A 17,494-nucleotide genomic window follows, 5' to 3' on the forward strand; every position below is an offset into this window, starting at 1 on the left:
TTTTGCTTTAAATGCAGCATGTTGGGGCTCCACATTAAATGGGACCATGATCTGATCACTCCTTTCTTTTGAGTTTACAGCCTAAAACCTAGTCAATTTGCTGAACTCCCCAGCAGCCTCCTTAGCTGCTTCTGCCTAAAAGCAGGAAGAAGTGAGTCATTGAATTAAGAGCATTGAATTAAGGCTCTTTGGTTTTGTTTTTTGAATTCAGGTCAGAGAATGGGGGTGGAGGAGATGATGTTTTATTTGACTCTGGGAACGTCATGGTTTAGTTCCCTTCTAAAATGGTATTTAGCTGTAGTTATAAGAGAGCAAAGAGCACGAGGAGGTAGGTGGTGTGAGAGCCTGACCTCAACCTTTCTGCTGCATGAAGTGGATGGCCAGCTCCTGGGCCTTGCATGCAGTGAGGTGATTGCAATGGGCTCTTCACATCCCCCCCAAAAAATCTGTTCATTTTTGTGTGCCAGATAAGCACCTTGGGGGAAGCTTGCTTGATGCCCTGTTCAGGACTTTGTACCATTTGCCACGTGCTCACGTTGTTAACGCTTCCTAGGCTGTTATCCAGAGGGATGCTATCAGAAACAGGGTTGCTGTCTCTAAAGGGTTAAGCTGGCTGGCAGGAGTGCAGCACCAAGCTGTGCTGAACTGGAGCAGGATTTGATGGAGGCTGCTCTTTCCTGAATATTGTGAGTTGAATGTTGGTAGTGGCAAGTATCAGAGCTCTGACGGGAGTGCGGAGACTGCCCTTTCCTGTTGGGAGGCAAAAAATAAGGCTTGTGATTAAAAAAGACCTTGTGCTGAAGGTCAAATGCTGAACAAGGAGGTTTCTGCATCTTTTGCTGTGCTTGTGGACTTTGCAGATTGAGAATGGATAAGAGTGAGCCCTCAGTAGTGGAGGCCAGTGTTGGGGAGAGAGTCAGACTGCCCTGCACAGTGGAAGCATCGCCGTCTCTCACCATTGAGTGGCAGAAAGATGGGCAGCCCCTCTCCTCTCCCAGGTGAGCTCCCAGGTGGGTCCATCATACCCACAGGCAGGCTCATGTGGAGGAGAGCCTCCTCCTTGCCCTGCCTTCCCTGTCTCCTCCCTGAGAGAATGGAGCTGCTGGCTATGCAGCTAGGGCCTGTCCTCCTTTATGTTGGCCAGCTTCTTCCATCAGGGCCAGGCCCTAGCCTCACTCACAGATCAAAGCCTGAACACTGATCCCTCGAGTGAACAGCTCTGATACAGGGTCTGCAAGTGAGCCAAAGCTGAAATTCATTCGTGTACAAGATGAGCAGAAAGAGAAAACATGGCAAGAAAGTTTGCCAAAAAACAGCTGGTCTGTGAGCCAGGGCAGAGGTTCACAGCAAAGAGAGAGATCAGGGTGCCTGCAGTGTACTTTCACAGCTACTGGTGCTGCTCTCCGGCAGCTCCCCCCACCCCTTGCTCCCAGAACCCTGCTCTAGCAGTGAGCTTTTCCAGAGTCTACAGGACTAGTGCTGGGATTTGAGGACCAGGGGTTGCATTGCAGGTTGAACTGAGATGCTACTAAACCTCTGCTCAGTGTTACTACAAAGTTGTGCACGAGGCTCAGCTTCAGCTTGGGTTGCTGGAGTCCATCCTGACCGAAGCACAGGCTGAGGGGCTTTCTGATTTTGTTCCCCAGACACAGGCAGCAGTCAGACGGGGCCCTGGTGATCAGCCGGGTCAGCTCTGAAGACGTTGGCTTCTTTACCTGCATTGCCTCGAATGGACGTGACCAGGACCAGCGCCAGATCCTGTTCCGACCTCTAGGTACTGGGTGGGCGGAGGCATGCCTGGCACGTCTGTACACACACACGTGTGTGCACACAAGCAGGAAACAAGGAGGGCTGGGTGGTGTGGGTTTCTTGTCTGGCTGTGCCTCTTGGCTTCACACCTCATGTTTAACAGGCAGCTTGAGGGCAAGGGAAGAGTGAGTTGGTTTACCCCATGGTAATCGGTGTGTGTCTAGTAGATTGTGGTGCTCCAGGCAGCTGGGAAGAGGGACTAATAGCACCGTAAGAGTGACTCTCAGGGCCTTGTTTCTGGGACACTGGTGTGGAATGGGTATAGGAGCAAGAGGAACTAAGGAGATGGTTCTTCTGTGCATGTGATGTGCTTGTGTCCAGCTGAAGGAAAAAGCTCTTTGAGGCCTCTGCTACTTGCCCTTGCTTGGGCCAAAGCTCTTAGGAAATCTTCATTCCCCATAGCAACAGCGTCATAGATCTAAACATGCTGTTTCAAGGCCTAGGGGCTCAGAGCTCATCATAGCATATGTTGGACTTTTCCCATAAGGGAATGCTCCTACTACCACGGCCAGCATGGCATTGTCTTCCTGCTAGTGATGATTTCCCTTCTGGTCTAGGAGAGCTGAGGATCACTGGTCTTCTGCCAAGCATCACGGTACCTGAGGGAGGGACTGCTCAGCTTCACTGTACAGTGACTGGCAACAATGTGAATATAAGGTGGTCAAGGTGAGCGAAAATGAGACTGAACTTCCCTTTTCTTCTCTTCCTAAACCTCATCACTTACCCTCCAAATAATAATGCAGGATGCCTGCCAGGGAATGGAGAGACCCACGGTTCTCAGCCCCAGCTAGCATCACCTACCCTTTCCTAAACAACTTGGCTGTTACCCCAAAATCCTGGGCAAGATCCCTGTGGGGTGTGGGGGTCACCAAGTTCATGTTCCAGCCAAATGAGGAGGAAAGCAGATATTAAGCTAAGATTTCATGGAGTTCAAAAGGCTCCATGCTGGGAAGCTAGTGAAATTACAATAGCAAAAACTAAAATGAGTGATCAGAGGAAGACCTTTAGTTTCAGTTGGTCTTCATAAAACTCTCTCTGCCTAAACCTAGCAAACGTTTGAGCCCCTACAATAACAGCAACTCTTCTCCCAGCTTCCTGCTGCAATAGTTCTCTCCCTCTATTGTCAAGTGGGAGCAAAGGAGGTTTAAAAGCATTTTAATAAAGGTAAAGGAAAAGCTGTGTCCTCTTCCCTTGATGGTTTACAGGGAAACTGAATTTGTGCAAGTGTTTGGTGGTTTGTTTTTCCCTATTTGAAAATAATCAGTTCTGTTTTGGAGCCTTCTTGCGAAGGATCCAGAGGGATGGATTGGTAGTTGTTTAAATCCCTCTGCTCCAAGGGGTAGGACTGAAGTGGGCCATCTCACAAAGAGAGCTTTTCTTCCATACATAAGTTTGGTAACCAAGTTAACAAAATGATACAAGTTTCAGAGTCTGAATGAAACCCTATTCAGTGAAACAAATTTCATTTCCTTGGTAACTAGGAGTTCATAATTCAGGCAGTTTTCCTGCTGGGCACAGAGTATTCCAGGAGGAACAGAACAGACACAATCTTGCTGGTATTTTAAATGTGTTTTTTTTAAAACAAACTTTTAAGGGAGAGGAAAGAGGGCGCATTTCTCACTACCCCATATGTTCCTCAAGCAATATGTGCTGCTATCAATGCCAGCCAAACAAGCACTGCCAGACCACAACCTGGAGAGAGGGAAAGGCACCCTGGATTTTCTCTTAGTTCCTCAAACCTCAAAAATGTGTAATAGCGGAAAGGGTAATGCCTTTATACAGAGCACACAGCTAGCTACCTCCCACGCAGGCAGCGGGCTAATGGATGCAGACTCACTCATGCTCGTGTTACTATCCAACTGCAGAGCCAGGTTGTGGCAAAAGATTTCTTCTTCCTTCCTGCTGAATTTGTAAAAATTCACACCTTTCACAAAGCATCAGTTCCCAAAGAGCAGAGAGCACTCATTTAGCCCCTGTGGGTGGGAAGAGCGATACAAAATGTTTTTCGCCACAGGAACGGAGTCCCTATGCGGGCAGATGGCCGCCACATCCACCTGTCCCAGGATGGAAGACTGATCATAAGCAACGTTCAAGAGGCCGATGAGGGATCCTACACGTGCAGCGCCTACAGCAGCAGCAACTCCGTCAGTGCCAGCACGGAGGTGAAAGTGCTGAAGAGCAGGCCTAGCAGTGAGTACAACCTAGTCTCCCTGCTTCTCCCGGCACAGTGCCTGCCTCTTGGCCACTACTACAAGTCTGCCCATTGTGTGTGCCTGTCCACCACCAACCTCAGGCTTTGGGGAGCAGCAGGAGCCTCTGGGTTGTGCTAGCCAAGGAGCCCCGCTTTCCCTAGGGGGAAAAGCAGGATGGTGGAAATATGCTCCCCACCAGTGCACGGGGAGCCTAATTAACTTCCTGATGCCTGTCGTGGTTTAAGCCCAGCCGGCAGCAAAGCACCATGATGCTACTCGCTCACTCCTCAACCCCAGTGGGATGGGGAGGAGAAAATATAATGAAAAGCTCATGGGTCAAGACAAGGACAGGGAGTCATCCCTCACCATTTATGGTCACGGGCAAAAAACAGGCTTGACTTGGGGAAAAAACAAAATCAATTTAATTCATTACCAATCAAATCAAAACAGGATAATGAGAAGTAAAACCAAATCTTAAAACACCTTCCCTGCACCCCTCCTTCCTTCCCAGCTCAACTGCACTCCCCATTTTCTCTCCCTCCTCCGCCCCAGCAGCGCAGGGGGACAGGGAATGGGGGTTGGGGTCAGTTCATCACACGTCGTCTCTGCCGCTCCTTCCTCCTCAGGGGCAGGACTCCTCACTCATCCCCTGCTCCACTGTGGGGTCCCTCCCATGGGAGACAGTTCTGCACAAACTTCTCCAACGTGGGTTCTTCCCACGGGCGGCAGCTCTTCAGGAACTGCTCCAGTGTGGGTCCTTTCTGTGGCCTGCAGTGCTTCAGTCACAGGCTGTTCCAGAGTGGGCTTTCCCATGGAGTCATGGCCATCTTTGGGGTCATCCACCTGCTCTGGCATGGGCTCCTCCCCAGGCTGCAGGTGGATATCTGCTCCACTGCGGACCTCCATGGGCTGGGGGGGACAGCCTGCCGCCTCACCGCGGGCTGCAGGGGCATCCCCTCCTCTGGCACACCTCCTCCCCCTCCTTCTTCACTGACCTCAGTGTCTGCACAGGGGTTTCTCTCACATCCCACTCCTCTCTCCGCTGCAGGTTTCCCTTCTTAAATACGTTATTGCAGAGGCACTACTGCCTTTGCTGATGGGCTCGGCCTTGGCCAGAGGCAGGTCTGACTTGGAGCTGGGGAAGCTTCCAGCACCTTCTCACAGGAGCCACCCCTGTAGCTGCTCCTGCGCTACCAAAACACTGCCACACAAACTCAATACAAGGCCAAAATGCCATAGCTGGTTGACCAAATATTTGGCTGCAAGATTCATATTTGGACTCTGGACACTGGCTTTACACAGTGGTCTCTCCTCAGGAGATCAGCCCCAGAAACTACTTCTCCTCCTGTATCTCACCAGAGGTGTCAGTTTCTCTCTGATCCTCAATGTTGGACTAAATCAAAAACAATCCCCTTGGAACTGGCAGGGTGGAGAAAGCAGGAACATGCTGTGTCTTTTGGGAGGGAAACAAAACCTGAGGGTAAGCCCTGGCAGTGTATTTACAGCTCCTTCACCTTTTGCTTGGCTGCAGCTCCTGTGAATCATGTTGTGGACCTGAGCAGAGAGTGCGTGGACCAGCCACACCTCGCCAACTGTGACCTGATCCTGCAGGCCCAGCTCTGCAGTAATGAATACTACTCCAGCTTCTGCTGTGCTAGCTGCTCTCGCTACCGACTGCAGGCCAGCCCTCCTCGTCACCGCGGGTGACAGACACCTCCATGGCCACATGAAAGTACAGGTGACCGATTACAAGACTGGCAGTCTGAACTCTGTCCTTTTACTGCATGAAACTGTTCTGGGAGCTCTGCCCTGCTGGAAAGCTCAAGAGGGTGAATTGAACAGAGTGTAGTGGGCATAACTGTTCAAAGGTGGGAGACCCACCACCCTCAAGTTTATTGCAAACTCCTTTTTTTCCCCTCCCGTATGCCTTGCTGTAGCTAATCCATCTCTTTGCTTAAGGGTAGTCGCTGTCACGCACAGAACAAGATGATATTGGGAATGTAAGGATGCTGTGATTGAGAGGAGGCAGATAACCAGCATGAAAGAGGGAGAGACCAATTCTTCATACAAGCAAGAGAGACAAGTGCTCTTAAAAAAATAGTTTCTGAAGTGTTTGAAGATGGGCCTGAACTGGCTTAACTAAAGCACTAATGAGCAATGAACATTTGTAATCCTGGGGAGCACTTTCCATCTAAATGCAACGACTCTGGCCGTGAGAAACAGTTTGATGCATATAAAATTAGTGTTCAGGTCCTATGAGATTACTGGCTCTAGGGATGCAGCTGTAATGTCATGTTACTGTAGCTGTTTTATTCCAGTAGACTTTAGACAAATTTCTAGTTGGGTCAGTTTGGTTTCTACTTGACTGTAATCAGCTTTGGAATGAAATGCAGAAGCAATGCTTCACAGAAAGCTTAAAGACAAAATAGAATACTACTTTTAGCCCTTCCTGAATGTTAGGGATAATTTAGATGAATATACCAACACTCTTATCTGTTCTGAGATGCTGCACTTTAAATATCACTTGCTCTAGGAAGGCTCAGCAGATTATTTGATTTTTTTTTTTTTTTTTTTTTTTTTTCCTGAGCTGGAGCTGTCCTGTTGAATTTATTGCAAAGCTGGGCTCAGTGGTAGTGTTGCGCTGAGTTTCAGCTTGGGGAGGCAAATAATATACACATAGAAATACATGTAGGGTCATTTGACTTGCCAGAATAAACTTCCCAATGATCTGCTCTAGTCTCAGTTAAATCCAGGAGAGCCTGGCTCTGTGTGTGGCCTGGGCTGATTCCTGCTGCTATGGGCTAACAAGCGAGGATGTGCAGATGCAGAGCAGCTATAGCTGAAAAGCATCCCTTCATTTCAAGTCTAACACCGAGTGGCAGTGAGTGCATATGAGGCTCTGAAAGAGAAAGTCTCAGGCAGTAAGGGGCAGGGGGGGAGGTGAGATTACATCACGATTTGTTAAACTAGGAAAAGCCCTTGGCTGTCTTCAGTATCTCAAAATGGAATTATTTCTGAGCAAAAGCATTTTTTTTACAGCCTCCAGAATACTGTTTTATCCTAGCATCAGCCCTAATAGTCCCCCTCGTCTTTATTCCAAACTCCCTGCTGAGACTTGGATGGGTTAATCATAGTAATTGGCACTATCACCCATTTATTATTTGCATAGATGTAGCTATAAACTAGTAGACTGGTGTGTAGTGTTGATGTTTTGGTTGGGGGGGGTGGGTGGAGGACTGGCTTTTTTTATTGTTTTTTTTTTTTTTCTTCTCCTACTTCTGTTACTTTAAGGCTTCTCAGGCAGGAAGCTAATTCAGGACTGTGCTCACACCATGCTCCTCTCTTTCAGTCCAGACTCAGTACTCAGGGCAGCAGTAATAAATAGGTGTAAATTCCCAGGCTTGACAGCCTAAAGCTGGTTTGGATTCTAAAGCTGGTAAATCAGTTCAGATGCACCTAAAAATAAGGATTGCTAACCTAATGATTGCACTCTCTTCAGCACAGGTATGGTTTCAGGATTGGACATGCTGCTTTGAAGGGAACAAACTGAAAAGTCTAGAAGCAATGCAGTAAAGGAGAGGTGACAGTCATCCAGCTATTTGGGGGTGGGTCTTTCTGTGGTGTCATAGATCCTGCTTGCTAGAAAAGACAAAAATACTTATTTTGCAGTTAAGTCCCTTTAATTTGATTAGGGAAAACTTCCTCTGCTGTAATTTGCAGCAGGCATTACAGTGTAAGATTTGAAGTTGGTATCATTGGATATTTAAGAACAATGAGATGGTTCTGAGAACTTCTAATAGTGTTTGTACATAATTTTGCATTTAATAGACCAGCACTTTTTTTTTGTGTGTGTGTGTGTGTGTATAGGATATTTTAGTATATAGTATGGCTTTGCCTTTTGAGACCAGGGACTAATAACAGACTGTAAACCCCAGTCTTAGCAAAGCCCTCTCAGTTCACATGCGGCAGGCATGTGGAGGGTAGTCAAGGTCTGGGGATGTGCTCAGAAGCACAGTTACAAGTTGACTGTGGTTGTATCGGACCCTTTTGTCCTGGTGAGTGTTTATTCTGACCTCCTTCAGCTGCATAACCATGATAGTAAGGATAGTATTGGAAGGCATACCATCACTGTAATAGTTAACTAAAGGGTCTTTTTACACCACTTCGATTTGACAAGCTGAGCTTTTCCTTCTATGTAGTACCACTTAACTGCCTAACTGAATGTCTACTTTTTTAAGAATCAAAATGTTCAATGGATTGCAGGAAGGTTATATCTCTTTTACTGTTACCTCCAGGGCAGGGGAAGGGTGTAGCTATACTAGGCTATTTTCTGCTGAGCTTGGGGCACTATTGTGAAAGATATGGAACTAATAGAATAAGCTATACATGCTTTCTTTCCTATTATAAATGTCTATAAACATGTGCTTGCTTTTTGAAAGCTGAAAAAAGTACTAGTACCAACTCAAATACCATAGGGAGTGTTGGTCATTACTATTTGTATCATACTCAAAACAGGTAAGAATTTGTAAAGAAAAAAGACCCAGTTTTCTAGACCATGTCACTGTGAGACTTGCTGTACTTGCCTGGAAATGGAAACTGCTGGCAAGCTCACCTGCTAGGGCCAAACAAAGGGAGCATTTCTTCCCCTTTGGGTTACAAAGTCTGACTTTTCCTTGTGTCTAAACTGACTTGATACATATAAGAATGGAGTAAGAAAGAGCCAGTCATACTAACAGGGTAGGTATCAGCACACTGGAAGAACAGAAAAGGAGTGAAAATACACTATCTTCCCATATGGGTTTTAGGATCTTCACTCCTTTTAGTAGTAGGGGAAAGAAAAAAAATCTTTTCCCTTTTTGACTGTCTTTGTCTCTCTGTACAGTATTAGAAAATACAATGATGCAAACCCAAAATCTGATGTTTTCAGTAAAGCCCTCCATTTTAGAGCTTTAAATAGTTATGGGTCACAAGGATATCTGCAAGTTCAGTCTTGCCTCATCTACATTCACCTACTAACACAGAAGATACCTAGAAAGGCAAATGCTGAAAACTGAATGGGGGGTGGGAAATAAAGCTTTCACAGACACTGCTTCTACCACCAACATTTATTTCTGTTAAAGCAGATTATAAATCATCAGTACAAATATATATAACTTACATTTGCTTGTAAGGCCAAAGTTTAAAAGTAAAGTTAAAATGAGATGGTTTTCACAAGTCACCAGAGGCAAAACCTGGACCAGCTGCAGCCTTTACCACAAGGTTTCACAATCAGTGGGAAAAAAAAAAATCCAACCAAAGTTAAAAACCTCTATGATCTATTGACAGACAAACATAAAATGGTTTCCCAGGTAGCCCTAGGCTGTAGATATGATTACAGTAAGTTGTCACAGTAGTGTTAGAACCAATAGATTAAGACAAAGAAACTGCAGCAATACATAAAAGGAAAAAAACCATACTATATATAATATGTAGCTTGATTCTGATAAAAACCAGTAAATTTTCCCCATGGTTTTCAAACCATGACAATACTGTTCTTTAATTTTATTTAAAACTACGATATAATGACTTATTGGTTGTGATTGTTGTTGCAATATGCTACTTACAATGAACAGATACAAGAACAAGCTAGAGCCCCTTTTTCCATCCCCCCCAATATTACTTACAATAAGAATCAGAGATAAATCAATCTTATGTACAATTTCTTACATCCAACCCCCTTTTTTTTAACCTTTGGCAAGATTACTTACAACTCATACAGCTTTTAATATCCAACTATTTAAAATATTCTAAATGCATAAAAATAAAGATTTTGGCTTTACTTTATTCTTTACATATAATATTCACTTTGTTACTCAAAATGGAAGCTCAACTTTTTCCACAAACCTAGCTTTTGCTAAGCAGGTGACAATCTCCCACCCATATCCACCCCCCCACCCTACCCCATTTTCCCTGAGGGGGAACGTCCAGGACTCACAGGGCATGAGAAGGACACAAGTAGAAAATCTGCCTTCCTTTCTGTGAGATAATGGATGTTTCTGCAGACGAGGCTTTGGGACTGGGTGCCTTTCTTTGCTCTGTTTGACTTCCAGCTTTCCAAGTGAGGAGGGAATGCAGACTGGGGTGGCTCCAGGATTCCTTTTAAGAACTGCACATTAAATTCTTGTATGTTTATATCCTCCCCATAATTGCTCCCTCTTTCTAACCCATTTTTGTTTGAAGGGACCTTTGGGATTATCAAAGCAAACTGATCAGAAACAGCCCCCTCTGCTCCCTTTATCCCTCTATCCTAATGTACAATTTATCCACCCCCCACAGGACTGCTTAAAGTTCAATCTCAAATGTCTTCTGTAAATCACTTGAGAAGGGGTTAGTTGGAGAGGGATTAGTGCGCTGCTTTGCCTTGCTCTCTAGTGCTGCCCACTGTGCTTCAAACGGGTCTACCTGTGGAGCAGCTGCGGGAGGCTGCGAATGCTTGTCCTCTGCAGCCCGCTTGCCACTGTCAACTCCGTTGAAAGCTGCAGAGCCATTGTGCTGCGCAGGTGGATTGAAGAAAGGGCTGGTCGTAGCACTGTTGCCTTCATACTGAGGGAACGTCTGCTGTTTGACAAGACTGGGTGACTGATGCGGATGGGCTGACGGAGCGTGGCCTGCAGTACCAAAGACATTGGCTACCATCTGGGAAGGTGTGATTCCAACCACAGGTACGCTTGGGGCTGCATAGGTCATCCCATTTGCTACAGCATAGGGCTGAGCCGGAATAAATGCCGGCTGCATGGGTGGTACCACACCCACCGGCACAGGCTGAGGCGCAATGAAGGTGCTAACCGGGAAGGCTGGTGCTGACTGGGAAGGTGCTGGAGGAGGCTGTAGTAGTGGCTGTGGGGCTGGGGTTGGGGTTGGCTGCTGTTGGGCTCTGACAGTCTTTGAGACCTCTTCCAACCAGCGGTCTGCCTCTGAGGGGGTACGTCTGTGATTTCCTTGGAAGAGACTTGGTGAGGCTGCACCTGAGGAGGTGCTGCTCCATTCAGTGCCTGGGAAAGAAAGCATGGGGAAGTCACTAATGTTTCCACCCCTCACCCTTTTATCAGTTAGAAAGGCTGGAGGATGTACACAAGAACAGACAGGCCTCCTCCCTCCATGGCTGAAAGACTGCTACCCACACTGGAAGCATATTTATGCATCCACTGTACTGTTCTGTTATAGAAAGACATTGGTCAAGAAGGGGTAGAGAAGAGCTTCTTCACTAAAATGCAGATATTTTTTTTTCTCTTCCTGGCAGACATCTGAGACTTTAGGGCATGCAGGAGAGCTGCCGCATGCACTCATAATTTAGCGGCAATGATCTAGTCCATAACCACTAATTCCTCTGACTGGGGAGGATCAGTTTCTGAATGTACAGCTCAGGACTGGTGGACTGTTGGAACACAAAGCTATAAGAAACTGTTTTTAAGACTGGCTTGCTCTGTTTCCTAAATTAAGGCTTCACCCTCTAAAGGACAGTAATGTAATGGTACTGGGAGTTCAAGACAACATTCATTTTTTCTGTCCCATACACACTGAAGTGAAGTGTGAGTACTTACTATGATATATACATGAACATTTAAGGCACTACATCTAATCAAATTACTATGACTCCTTTATATTCTTCCCCCATCTCCACTCACTCTTCCCCTACTCTTTTCTTATATAACTCAGGCTGTTAACCTCTCAAACTTTTTTGCAATGTTCAACACTTAGCATTTTAAACTTCTCTCCTATAAAACCAGCTCTGATTTTAACTCATCTTCATTGACTAGAAAAAAAACCAAAACCCACCATCATTTCCATTCCTCCCACAGTTTCAAAGCTATGTCCCACCACCTGAATTCTGGTTTTCCTTCACCCTACAGTTTCAAATCCTCTTTCTCTCCCATAGGGCCTTGCCAGGTTTCCAATGTGATGAGAAAAGCAACCAGGAATAGTAGAGATGGCTCTACAATTCACATGTTATTTGGTGTTTTGGAGAAGTCAATAGTCTGCCATCAGCCTGATCTAGTTAAACACCATCTAAAGCTCAGTTTACTGTTGTTTTTACAGTGGGAACTGTTGAAGGCAGAGCTTAGGGACTCTCTCTTATGGGGGAAGACTTACTGAAAATGGGTCTGGTATTCTTACAAGGCCAAGTAGAACCTACTACTTCACTAGCAAAGTTTCTCTTTTTCAGTTGAGCTTATATCAGGAAATGATGTTAGTTTGATTGTAGCCTTCTAGCACCTATATCCACATGGCTGACAGCCCTTTAAAGTACTACCTTGCATTGTATGTAACTACAGACAAGGACTGGAGGGACAGACTAAACAGAAAAAAATGAACCTCTAAAGCCTTTAAGCAACCAACTTAATCTCTCCTTACATATGCTAGTGGAAAGAACGCACAAAAATTATTTTGGGTACGCATAGATTCTTCCCTCTTCATCCCCAAACACACTATTTCATTACTTCCTTTTTAAGCACTGGATTTTCTAAAATGCTGCCAAAATAAGAATCAGTCCAGCTTATAGACCCAGAACCAGGGAGTTCATCGCTTCCCTCCATCCACTCATGCAAAAGGCTACTACTTCCGGCTTTTGTTACTGTTCCTTCCACTTGCCATTAAGTGGCATTGACAATTGTCTCAAGGGCTCAATTATGCTTTTGATCCAAGTTCTCATAGCAATGCACCGGATCCACTTCCAATCTTACCAGCAACCATGGCTGCAGCTCCAGTATTAGCAGCAGGAGCATGAGCCCAAGGATTGGTTTCACGAACTGGCATAGCTGTGGACACTACAGCAGCTTGGGATGGTTTAGCAGCAAGCACACAGAAGGCAGAGGCAGTGCCATTAACTAAAATGGGAGCAGACAACATCAGTACAATTAATTCATGCCAGGCATGCACGTGACTGGAATATTAGTGGGCCATGTCACACCTATCAACATATAACAATTTTAGACACTTCCACATGACAGCACTTTGTGTAAATTAGCCAAATTGGACTGACAGCCGATAAAGCTAATAAATTCCATTTCACCAAGCCCACGCTTGTTAACAGAATTGTGGGATGGTGGAGTTTTAAGTATTTGATGAGACCTTGAGTTCTGATGACCAACTGAAGTTAAATTTGTTGTTTTCATAGAGAAGATATGTGGCTCACCAGAAGTTACTGTATGATTAATTTTAGATTCAAAAGAACAGATTTTAGATGCAAAGTAACAATAACTGGATTTAAGAAGGAGAGGTTCTTTTTTCACACAACTTGTATAAAAGCATATCAGTGAAATGAAGATTAGAGGCTGCTGTGTGTTCTATAGTTGGCATCTCTCCACAACTTATCTAAGAGTTTGTGTGAAAAACAGTAATCATGTGGTGGCACAAAATCTCTTCCCTTGTGGGATTTGGTTCCTGTGACACACAGTTGGTAAGGTTTTTGCAGTTCAGAAGGCAGAAAGTTAAAATAGCCATTATCTCAAAGCCAGTCCCTTTTACAGGTAACTATCGTGTGGTAGGTACATGGACTTCTTGTTAAAAACAAAAACACAGAAAAACTAAACAGACAAGATGAATAAAGCAGGATGCCATTCCCCCAAAGTACTGCTAAAAGGACTTGCACAAAAAATTAAGACCATGTGTTACTGGAAAGCAACATTATGTGCATTCAAGCCTCATCCAGCATGACCATGGCACGCAAAGAAATCACAAACCTTGAAAGGCAGGAGACTGTGGTGCGACTACTGTCACTGGTTTTGTCATGGGGGCTGAAGAGAAGGGATCTTCTGATGGTGTGCTGAAAGCACTGGTGATCTGAGAGCACAGGGCACTAATGCTGTCTGTTTCCCCTTCTACCTCAGGGACTAAAATGTAAACAAAATTCATTAAATTGGAAGTTTAAAGGATACAGAAACAATTTACAAATACCAATGTGAAATGGAAATATAATTAGTTCCCTTATGTCCTAGATGTTCCTGCTACTGCTTCGCATGACAGCTTTTTTTAAAATTAGCGTTGAAGACCTGACCTGAAATAGAATACCACATTAGTGTATTTTGTGACTAAGTCAAGAGGGTAAGGAGATCAGCGTTCCAGATTTAAAGTCAGTTCTTACTGCTTCTCTGTGTTAATGCAAGAGGATGTTCATTTCAGAAAATAAAAGGGTTTTCTATAGCTTTAGCAGAGATCTAAATCTTTCAGTATTAAAGTGCTAAACATATCAAGGATTTGGCACTAAGATTTGGCACTCTGTGAAATGAAAATACTTATGATAGATTTAAGTGTTCCAACAACATACTTCCAACAGTAACTAGATGAAGTTTAGACGTGCTGACAGCAATGCACAGTGGCAAGTTAAGTCTAGAGTTAGAATGTTGATTGCTCCAGTTCAGTGGTAGCTGAAATCCCTAGCTCCTGTGGTAGAATTATGAAAAGCAAAAGCTGAATGCTCAAATAAAATGGACACTCAGTTTTAAACCAAGTATCAGCATAATGTGGATAAAGTAACATCTGGAGTAAAACTGCCAACTTACCAGATGTTCTCATTATTACTAATTGCACTGCTTTTCAAAAGTACTGATCATCAGTCTGATGATCATGTCAGCACAGAACTGACATAAGCAGGCATAATTAAGCACAAATAGTATAAAAAACATAAGATGTCTGAACACAACATGCACCATATCTAAAATTCAGTGGAAGGCATGCCCAAAAATTGATTCTTTGAAGGATATTCCAATACAGCGCACGTGGTGTGACAGTAAGCAGCACTGGCAGCAGCATACATAGGAACATGCATCAGAAGTGTTCTGAATCATGAAAAATGCATCTTGTAGTGTGCTCGGTGAGGATCACTAGTGAGCAGTGCACTATTACTGTAAAACTGATAAACTCAGTGCTGGTCCTTAAAGCACAGGTCACCAAATAAGGATTGTAAGAGAAGTCAGACTAGCTATTTTTGTTGGTTTTGCCTTTGCCACAGTAATTTTTACTTTAAAGCTTAGAACCCTTAAACTAGCTCTGTTGCCAAGTGAGAGTACAGCTGGCCTGCAGGGTAACATAGCTAAGGAGATTCTAGGACATTATGCAAGTCACTGAGCACCCCAGGTATTTATGTTGGGATAACTCCAGAAAACCCCACTACCATCACATGAAAACTGTACCACCTATACTGTAAAGTTTCCTTTAACGCAAGGTGAAAAGCCATTCCGTTCCTCTCAAAAAGAATTCAGACAGACAGAAGGACAGACTGCAGAAAAGCATCACATGATCCCATGACAAGTGGTTAAGGCCTTGAAGGGATTTGTGTCTCAGGATGCCCTGGCATTAAGTGGAGGAACTGGTTCAGTGACCTAGAGCGAAGAGCCAGCACCTACTAATTCACCAACACCCATACTTGGAGCACTTCAAGCTGTGCTCCAGTATTTCAGACAGTGATTAGAACTGTTTGTCTTCTGCATGTGAATACTGCATTTGAAATTCTTGCCTATACCCAAAGCAGAAATTTTCTGACATGGTGATGTTCATCCATGAGAAATGATCCACATGAGGCAGGAAGAAGGATTTACTAGAAAATAAGGAGTTATTTGAAGCCACAGAGAAGGAAAGGAGGAAGAGACAATTTAAGGTAATGTTTTACTAGAACCATTTGGTTTTACCTGAGTTTTTCATGGGGAAATCAGTCTTCCTTTGCACCGTTGAAGGCAGCTCATTTATTCGCAAAGACAACTGGCGTTTAAAAGGAGACATCTTTTGGCTAAGGGCCGGGAAGCCCCTGAAAGACCCTTGCCTGGCAAGCTGTTCTATGGGGGCATGCCTCCGTGGAATAGCGTGGGGATTGCTCATTTCTTTATCCAGAGAGGCAGCAACTTCAGCAGTAGGAGAGGTTGGTGAGCCAGAAGAGGGGGCAGTATTGTTTGGTGCAGCACCTGGTGCTACTGTTTTCACTTCTGTTTCAACTGCTGGAGGAAATACGGTGAGGTTAGCAGAGTAAAGCAATGTTCAACTGCCTGCCCCTACTCCCATTTGTTTTGAAAAGACAAATGGCAGGAATTTGCATAACTAGTACTCTTCCAAATGAGTTTCTACTACCACAGCAGAAAAATAATTTCTGTATACCATCACTGTCTTCATCACATCACTTTACGTACATTGAATCTCCAAAGCAAAGCTTACTAAGGCTAGCCACTTCATAGAAATGATGGTGTTATATATATTTATTCTTTTTAGCTATTCCTGAGACCTCAGCTCTAGAAATACTTGCAATTCATTTACGATTAGAGACTGGAAAGTGGATTGTGTGTTTGAGACCTTTACTCTGCCTCACACAGAACTATGGCCAAAATATTACTGCAAACTGTTTTAAGTGACTTAGGGTGGCATAGCTCAGCAGCAGCAGGGAACAGAACCCAGCTCTAGGACCTTCTTTTAAAAGCCACCCTCCTAGCCCTGCAGAATCAGCAGCAGTAGCCAAACGCACTGCACAAGCTTCAGCAGGCCAAAGGTAGCAGCAGGACATAACAGGTTAGGCTGCATTCAGTGCTCAGGCTGCAGCTTCCCAGCTCCTCCAGGAAATACATTACAGATAGATGGAAGTGCGCTGCAAGGTAGATCCAGCCTCTGAGCTGACAGGCATGGCTAACACCAGGCACATTTACAGTGAGTTCCTGTGTCACTACTTTAACTGAATTTAGCTGTCACATTACCACCCAATCACTAGTTGCACTGGGAGCTCCTCCAACTTAAAGTCAGCTGCTTCACTTTGCAGGGTTTTGCATAGCATCACAATGCTTCTGTCAACCAGGCCTAATGGTAGAAATGTAGGATTAAGCCTAGTTTAAATCATGACACTTATTATAATAGCAATGGGGATTTTTCCATCTCTAGGAAAACTCTCTTTCTCTCACATTGTAAGTAAGTGAATTGGCTTTGGGGGCAATAAACACAGCTCATCAACACTGCAGGAGAAGGGGAACTCTCACCACCCTGGTGTGAACTCTTTATTTTACCTATATTGCTTTCCAAACGCTTTAGGAAAACAATGACTTTTTTTGTTGAGAAATCAGCAGAATAACTAGAAGTCTGCTAAAGAGAGGAGTCACACTACAGATTTCTGAGGAGCTGAAATGGTAGGAAGAACTAATTATGTTGTCTTGCAAGCTTCAGTACCCATGAGTTGCAGCTGCTCGTTCAAGTGAAACTTTTCTAATCAGTCTTTCTTGGAAAGGATTTCACACACCTTCATTGAGTCAAGACTTTGACTCATGCCCTCAAGTAACAAAGGCCTTGTGTTTAAGCTTCATTTAGCACATTCTAAAACTAACGTATGGGAACAAGCAGATGGATGATGAAAATGAAGATTAAAGTTTTGCAATCAAGTGGCAGCATAAAACTTGCTGTGGAACCCTCTGAAACAAAAGTTCAACTCCACTGTAAAGAGGGCTATGAACAATGTTTATAATAATTATTTTTGTTAGCTGTAGAACTCC

At 44.4% G+C, this 17,494-nt stretch overlaps 2 protein-coding genes across 14 annotated transcripts in view; one reads left to right on the top strand and one right to left on the bottom strand.

The window, feature by feature from the left end:
• The window catches only part of PAPLN (papilin, proteoglycan like sulfated glycoprotein), a 55,681-nt gene extending 46,694 nt beyond the window's left edge, over positions 1-8,987 (top strand). The window contains exons 23-27 of the mRNA XM_069784301.1: positions 861-998; positions 1,647-1,774; positions 2,367-2,475; positions 3,824-3,999; positions 5,533-8,987. Of these exons, the coding sequence (XP_069640402.1) occupies positions 861-998; positions 1,647-1,774; positions 2,367-2,475; positions 3,824-3,999; positions 5,533-5,708 (727 nt within the window). The 3' untranslated portion in view covers positions 5,709-8,987. The remainder of the gene's footprint in view (positions 1-860; positions 999-1,646; positions 1,775-2,366; positions 2,476-3,823; positions 4,000-5,532) is intronic.
• Positions 8,988-9,091: 104 nt separating this feature from the next.
• NUMB (NUMB endocytic adaptor protein) overlaps positions 9,092-17,494 on the bottom strand; it is a 96,231-nt gene continuing 87,828 nt past the window's right edge. For 6 of the 13 annotated variants that reach the window (XM_069784312.1, XM_069784311.1, XM_069784308.1 and 3 more), the window contains 4 exons: positions 15,665-15,967; positions 13,721-13,870; positions 12,722-12,865; positions 9,092-11,032 (listed from right to left, as the gene is read on the bottom strand). In XM_069784312.1, the coding sequence (XP_069640413.1) occupies positions 10,323-11,032; positions 12,722-12,865; positions 13,721-13,870; positions 15,665-15,967 (1,307 nt within the window). In that variant the 3' untranslated portion in view covers positions 9,092-10,322. The remainder of the gene's footprint in view (positions 11,033-12,721; positions 12,866-13,720; positions 13,871-15,664; positions 15,968-17,494) is intronic. The other 7 variants (XM_069784318.1, XM_069784317.1, XM_069784314.1 and 4 more) reach the window with 3 other exon arrangements.

Source organism: Haliaeetus albicilla, chromosome 5 (genome assembly GCF_947461875.1).
Source record: "Haliaeetus albicilla chromosome 5, bHalAlb1.1, whole genome shotgun sequence".
NCBI lineage: Eukaryota > Metazoa > Chordata > Aves > Accipitriformes > Accipitridae > Haliaeetus > Haliaeetus albicilla.